This window comes from Chaetura pelagica, unplaced genomic scaffold (assembly GCF_000747805.2).
Source record: "Chaetura pelagica isolate M959 unplaced genomic scaffold, ChaPel_1.0 scaffold171, whole genome shotgun sequence".
Classification (NCBI taxonomy): Eukaryota; Metazoa; Chordata; class Aves; order Apodiformes; family Apodidae; genus Chaetura; species Chaetura pelagica.
The window spans coordinates 80,617-88,607 of NW_009952066.1; the positions used below are offsets into that span (position 1 = coordinate 80,617).

The 7,991-nt window shown below is 41.3% G+C and overlaps 1 protein-coding gene across 1 annotated transcript in view; it reads right to left on the minus strand.

Moving 5' to 3' along the window:
• Nucleotides 1-7,628, minus strand: part of CCDC85A (coiled-coil domain containing 85A) — a 75,425-nt gene extending 67,797 nt beyond the window's left edge. Inside the window, exons 1-2 of the mRNA XM_010004521.1 lie at nt 7,410-7,628; nt 3,873-4,785 (exon numbers count right to left, since the gene is read on the minus strand). Of these exons, the coding sequence (XP_010002823.1) occupies nt 3,873-4,785; nt 7,410-7,628 (1,132 nt within the window). The remainder of the gene's footprint in view (nt 1-3,872; nt 4,786-7,409) is intronic.
• Between the last annotated feature and the right edge of the window lie 363 nt (nt 7,629-7,991).

The following is a 7,991-nucleotide window of genomic DNA, read 5'->3' on the forward strand; positions in this document are numbered from 1 at the left end:
CAGCAGGAAGCAAAAAGCATGTATGAAAGCCTGATACTTTTCTTTTCACACAAAAGCCAAAGCCAGAGTAAAACAAAGGCCTTCTTAAAATAGAAAGTTTACAATATATTGCTTAGAATAAAAATCACCACTTAGACTGCAAATGCTGAAAGTACATTAGTTTATAGAGAGGCACTTACACCCCACATATTTGTGTCAGAGTTGAACTATCATGTATTATTCTAGATTGCACAAATGCTCTTTTAAAATGTTTTTACTGCTGGTATTTTCTCTAATTTCAGCAATCTTTCTATCCCAAATACCTCTATGCTCCTTACCCAGGGGTGATCACAAAGAAAGATTATCATCTTTTATTTGGTTAAAGTCTTTAAAATGAAATACATATGTTTTCAATTAACAAACATCAAGTCAAATTAAGCTGTCACATCCCTTTTTCTGTCACTCCAAATGTTGAGGAAATGTTTCAGAAAAATATGTAGGAAAAACCCTGAAGTAGCTTTTTTTTAAAGCTCTATAAATCTTATAAATGAAAGCTGACATGTCATACAAGAAAAAAATACCAAGATCAAACCATTGAGCACAAAAAAAAAAGAAGAATTATGAAAGGAAATGTTATCACCTCATCCTTTATTCCTTCAGCTGTGCCTACAGACCAAAGACAGCTTCAGACTGATGTAACTTCCTGCATACCTCATGACAGCTTAAAATATGCATGAAGCCCAAATGATTAATGCATATACCATATCCTGTAAAGCAGACTACAGCTACATATCATATTTCTGATAGCCCCATAATATTATACTGTAACTGCTTTAACTTTAGCTTAAGAGTTTGTCAGAAACCTGTAAATACTCTAACTCCATTTCCCATGTCTCTACGTGCAGTCAAAGTTCTGGTCTAGATAACTGCCCACTACTGAACACACCGCTTCCTTGTGGTCACACAAGGGCTGACAAGACCACAACAGTGGGTAAATGGGAGCTGTTCCCAGCACATGGAAGCTCTCATTGCAACAGGAATAGCCAGGCTGTTTGTAAACATGCCTTGCAATTAGGAACAGAGATCTCAAGTAGACAGCACAATACTTTTTAGAATGTGGTTTGACATGCAGAGGAATACTTCCTCCTCTGAGACCTGGTTCAGAGACCAAGGAAGATGGCACAGGCTTGTACTGAGCCTGGTAAGTTCTGGTTACATAGTTAAAATATGTTTATTCCTTTGTTTACAAAGGAGTCACAAAATTTTAGTCTTTGATATTCATCACTTAGGATCACAAGCACTTCACCCTTGCAGCTAAACTGGCAGTACTGCAATAAGATTAGAAGTGCCCTGCACAATAATCACAAAGATGTGCAACCATCTACTAACTAGACATACTCCAACCACTAACACAAACTAGGTTCCACAAACATGATACAGTATACTAATAACACAATTTGGGGATAAGAATAAAAAATAGCATCTTTTTATATTGCCCATCAGAGTTTAGGGCCAGGTTTCCATGCCACTTCTAACTCCTGTTTTCACAGCTTCACCATTTCTTACAACAGATGCAGAATATCGGGATTTTGATTATAGCTCAGGGCACAGTTGCCCATCTATACTCCACTGGCAGGTTCATGTACACAGGTATTTGCAAAACATGCACATGAAGATTTACACATTACCCTTACAATAGTAACAAGTGAGAATGGTCAGCATTTTTACCACTTCCATATTTACTGTTCTGCACAACTCTGTGGTAGCTGGCAAAACCCAAACACAAAAAACTCCACACAACTCAGACTTGTTGGGAAGACCAGGTATTTTCCTGAAGTTTAAGACCTCTTACTCAGAGCAAAGCTGTGAGGTTTTACCACTGACCAAGGCCAGACAAATATCAGAATTGTACCACATGCTTGCATCAAATTATATAAACACAAGAAAAGAGAGTTTTGACAACTAAATAGCAAGAGACATTCTCTGCAAAAATGATTACACAAAGCGCAGGACAGACAAAGCTCTGATTAAAGTCAATAAACTGACTCGCAGATCACCAGCTGCCCTCTTCAGTATTTTGTGTCCCAAGACCAAACTGCAGATGTTTGAAATACCCTGCTCAAAGGAGGCAAGTCAACTCACATTTAAAGTAATAGCTGCTTTCCTTGCACTGTGAGTAATATGGCGGGGTTCTTAACAAGATTATTTGGACACAAAAAAACCCCACCATCAGAAAGCCCACTGTGTTTGGAGCAGTAGAAACATTTGCCTGTGTCTGAGCTTTAAAATATAGATACTTAAAACCTTTACATCATCTTTCTACAGAACCAGTGACTGGACTGATGAGCACCATGAGTGCAAGCAAGAAGCCACTTCTAGGAAGTCTGGTTCCATATTCATGCTACTAACAGCCAGGACAATTTTAAGCAGAAAGAACTGTATGAAGAACACAGTATTTAATGAAAGTTTTAGAAAACTTCTATAACCTAGGTATTAAACATCTTCACAACTTGCCCTACACTCATCTTTGTAATTTCAAAATCATTACAAAGACTCTACACTCACCACTTCAGGGTTTGTAAGCCCTGTCAAGTGGCTCCCAAAGGCTTCACCTTTCACTGAATGTAATCAGGACTTACCCCTACAGAGCAGGTTATCTCAACTGAAGGCATTCAGTTAGTCACAACAGTTAAATGGAGCAATGTGAGAAAGCAATGTGACAAACGATGAGGACAGCACCCAGACACAGACCTTAGTCTCCTCCATCTCACAGGCAGATCCAACAAATGGCCAATTCCACCACTATCAACACAACTTCTCAAAGCTGCTCATAAAACAGAAAGACAAGAACTCCACCCAAGACCATTTGCTAAGGCATTTTCCACAGACCTTGACTTCAAATCTAAGAGTACAGGTCTAAGAAATTACTTTCAATTACTACAGTAAATTCATTCATGGAAACATCTCAAAGCACATAGAAGAAACAAACTGAAGCAGACTAGATATTCTGCTAAGCCTATAAAATGTTTTGTCTACACCACAGTAGGATGTTTCAACTTCGTTTTTAATAATTTATTTGTGACTTTTCATTCATTTCAATATGGTTGTAACTGCTTGTTTTTCAAAATAACAAAATATTTAAATGGTGGCTATCTTAAAAAAAGGCGATTAGTTTCAATCAGCGAGGATACACAGCTCTTAGAAGCTAGGTACGTTTATTTGGTATCTTTCTAAAATGAAGCAACAAAAACACACACAAAAACCCACAAACCTTACGATCTTCTTTAATTTTTTTTTTTTTTATAATTAAACACATCCAAATGTGAGGCTTTGAAAAGCTTTAGGACCTATCAGATTCATTTATACTGAGTCTAGCTCTTCAGCTGGCATCTTTTCCAAAGTTTATGGAAAAGGATCTAAGAAGCCTGCCATCAATAAACAGGAAGTTTAAAATCTTTAAAGATGCAAATAGGGTAAGTTAGGAAGATGGAAATTAAATTGGAGCCATTCACCTCCATTCTGCTGACTCAAATATAGGCTGGACAAGGAACACAGCCAATTCCTCTTCAATGTAAACAGAAATATACCTGGGGACAAACAGTTTACATCTACCAACCACCAAGCAGGATCAAGGCCAAGAGCTGCTCCTCAATACCTTACACCAACACTCAAGATGCATTTTGTCTCTACTTTTTTGATCCGCACTACACTTACTGGATGAACAAACATGTTATACTCCAATTAGGTCGCTTGATGAAGGAATAATGCTGACACCAGACTTAGTACCTTTCATTTCATATAAAACATTATTCCTTTTCCAGAAATAGTTGAAATAGCACTGAAATTACTTTAGTAATTTGCACAAGGAGTTTTCACTAAATGTATTGACCCACCATTCATTCCATTGTATATACTTCTGTGGTGAGGTGACAGGTCATCTGTTACTTGTCTCCTGAGGGTACCTTCTCTGCTGCCTCCACTGAGATGTTTGAGATGCTCTGGGCTCCCTCCATAATGTTTGAGATGCTCAGGACTTGTACCCCTCACTTTGTGGAGATGTTCTGTACTTCCACTCGGTGTGTGCTTTTGAAGATGATCTGGGCTGCCACTGCTGTGCTTTTGATGCTCAGGGCTACTACCAGGCCTCTGCTTTGGAAAGTGTTCAGGGCTACTATTCAAAACATGCTTTGGCAGAGTTTCTGGGCTGCTGCTGCTGTGCTTTTGTTGTTCAGATGCTTTGACAATGGTTTTGTGATGTTCTGGACTTGGCCCTTTCAGGTGATGATCAGGACTGCCAGAACTCCTAGGCTTCTGGAGGTGCTCTGGGCTGATACTTCTGTGTTTCTGGTGCTCAGGGCTTCCCTCTCCCCGAGCTTTTTGAAGATGTTCTGGACTAGTACTTGGATGATGTTTATGATGGTCTGGACTGTCTGTACTTCCTGTGCTAGAAGTACTACTCCCATCACCCACATCTCTAATGTAAGCACTCGTCGCGGTTAACTGACACAGGCTGATCTGGCTGTCGATAGAGCTCCGGCTGCCTGCTCCACCACTCTTCTCCTCATCCAGCAACACACACAATTCTCTCAGCTCCAGGTTTTCCTTAACCACTTCTTCTTGTCTCACTTCCAGTTCTTTCAACTTCTGTAAGTATAAGGCAACCTCTTTGTGCATAATACTAGCACTGTACCGGCCCAGTCTCTGCCACTCACGGGACACCTTCTTGCCTTTCTGCCTGTCATCATCCAGAAAGCAGCAAAGGTCTCTCAGTTCTTGGTTATCTTCTTGCAGCTTCTGGTTGATATCCTTTAAAAGAAAGATAACCATGAGAGAGAAGTGTCTAAAAGAATTAACATTATACCATTGTTGTTATGCAAGTCAGTGAACAGCACTGCTATAAACCCATCATCTAAGCCCTCAAGTGAGGCACAAATAGTTGTGGATGTCTGGCAGATTTTTAACAGCATTATGTTTCAAACAAACGAAGCTGCTGTCCAGTAAATGAGACTATAATGTGGAGCTAATCTTGAAGGGTTCAAAGACTAACTTCTGATACAGCATAAAAGTTTCAGGTGCTAATTAATTTTCATGCTAAATATCAGAATAATTTAGCTCCCAAACTGGGCAAAGACCATAAGCGCTCTCGTGATGAACTCACTCCCTTGAGAAATATTCATCTGCTGAATAAAACTGCAAGGTACATCAGAAATTGTAATCTCACTTAAATAATTAATTATTAACACTTACACTCTATTACCTAAAGTATATTCACATCTAAAGATTAACCTTTTAGAGATTTAAAATACTTAGGGTTTGTTTGTTGCAAATTTGCATAAAAGAACCTTGTCAGTCATCACTTAACCAGAATTGCTTCAACCACTCTGAAATAAAATTACCTGCTTTAATAGATTTTTCACTGCTAAGAAAATGAAGTATGTTCTTCCATGCCATTCTTTGTGTGAGGAACAGTCTGAAGCAAAAATGTTCAAGCTATTATTATAGCAGAACAATATGCCAAAGAAAACATTTCCAGTATTTTATCTTCCTAACTGGTTTGTGACTATACTTATCTTTCTCCTATCTAAACATTAATGCCTTCTTTCTTATGTATGATACTAGAAACAGAGATTAGCCACAACTGTTAAAAACTTAGCCCTATGGAAAGACCATTTTAGCACTATTTCTTAAGAAAAAGAAGCTCTTAGAACTCCATGGGATTTGTGTACATGCGTGTCTTTGCCTGATCTTTGCCTCAAAATAATTTTGGACTTGACCAGTTTCAACCCATATTTGATAAAGGCTACAAGGTAGCCTTAAACATCTGTGCTGGTGAGAGATACTGAAAATTACCCCATTTTAATAAAATTTCAAGGTGAAGCCCACAATTCATCAGTCAGAAGCAGGAAGCACCCATCCACCCAAACCAGGTGCAGATGGTCAGTGTGACTCATGGACCAATTATTTCACAAAGGACAAAGGAGGTAGATGTCCAGACACCAATAAGCTCAATACCTTATTCTCCCAAATTCCTTTTGAAAGTTCCAGCTGAGTGTTCTGAACAAAAGGCGGAAGTTAAATATCACTTCAGGAGTTCAGAATTGAGAAAGGAATTTATCACCCCTTCCTAGACATCTTGGTGGGTTTTGTTACTCATCTGAAAGATGCATAAATCCATATGATTCCACAACCCCTTTCCACATAACTAGGAGAAAGATACTATTGTTGTAATTTAGCTTACATTGAAAACGTAAGCTTTGTTTTTACTAAAGTACTATCATTGATGGGTCTTTTTTATCCCCAGTCACCGTATACTGTCTAGAAGAGGGAGAGGATGGACACAAACTCATACTTCACAGAACAGAAAAACTTGAGAGACAGGAATAGTCTTCCCCCACATGCTATTTATTTTATGACACACTATTATCAAAGATACTTTATCAGTAATTTAGTTGTTTAAAGACATCCTACAAGTCAAAAGCTCTCTTCTGATGCACTCTAACATAACAATTCAAAAGCCCACACTGCAACTCTGTCTCTCCTCTCCTTCCCTCCAACCTCACCTCACTGAAGGAATTTCCTAAAAATAAGGTCATTTCTCAAAGCAACAAGAGAGAAAATTACTTGCAGCCATGCCTACTTTAAGATAACCTTTTAGGTCTATAACCCACATGCACATGCTGCATCAGGGTCGTTATCTGTAAAAAGTCACACTATATTCCTGATCCTTGGAATTGGGAAGGAAACAGTAGGGACTAAGTTTCTCATCCAACAAAAGCGTTAAGAAGGATTAAGTCATTACAGACTTGGTCTGCCCCTCACTGTAGTCTGCAGAAGTATACAATGGAAAATGGTTTGATCAGAGATGTGTTGTCTTTTTCAGGCAATAAACTAGAGATTGGTTCTGATCATACCCAAATCCCAGGGTTTGCCATCACACACCATACACTGCAATGCATCCTGGAGATGACCAGCTCTCTCCAGACTGCCTGACAGATGAGTAAGTCATCTTACACTAAGGACAGAAGAAAACAATATAAGCCACACAAAACCTTTTGAATGCCTACAGCCCTAGACGTTATTTTTTCACATGCACTTCAAACGGGATCATTTCACCTCACTAAAAACCAATGAATTCTAACACAGAAGTAACAAGACTTAAGTGTTTCTATCACCCCAAAGCACACTGGGGCAGAGCACACAACAGCTGGTGCTCCACAGCCTACCGAATCGCCGGTCATCTCTTAACCAGGCACTCGATTTTTAAGCGAGATCAAACGCTATCCACTCCAGCCCTTGTTCACTTTCAATACGATTCTCAGTAACAGCTCCTCCCAGACCATCCACCTGATGAGATCGCTCCCAGTGGGGCAGGAGGGGGACGCGGACACATGGCAGAAACTTCGGGGGTCCCACCCTGCCCTCCCCGCTACCTTCAAGCCGCGGATCTCGCCGAGGTGGAGCTGGAGGCGGCGGTTCACCTCCCGGATGAGGTTGCTGTGGTCCAGCATTGCGCTCATCTTCTCGGCCTCAGCTCGGCGGAGGCTGCGAACCAGCTCCTCCTTGCTCCACTTGAGCAGCTCCTCGTCCGACACCTTGGACAAGTCCTCGGCCGGCGCCGCCCCGCAACTTTCCGCCGCCACTTTGGACATGGTGGCGGCCGGGCAGCGCGGGGACTCCCCGCCGCCAAGGGGCTACAGCCCTCCCGGGGCCGTCCCACCGTCGCGGCCGCCGGGGGAACGGGCAAGCCCGGAGCCCTTGGCCAGCACCTGCGGGAGGCGGGGGGACAGAGGGTGTCCCCAGCCCCAGAGCTGGCGGCGGCTGGGGGCCAGGGCTCGCGGCTAAGAGGAAAAGAACTTCTGGCCCCAGGCGGCGGATCCTGGAAAAAAAGGAGGAAGAGGAGGTGGAGGAAAGGGTGTGGAGGAAGCGGAGCCACAGTCTGGGGAGCAAACTTCCCTCGCCGAGGAGGAAAAAGGAGAAAAAAATAAAAATACACAAAACCAAAACAAAGGAAA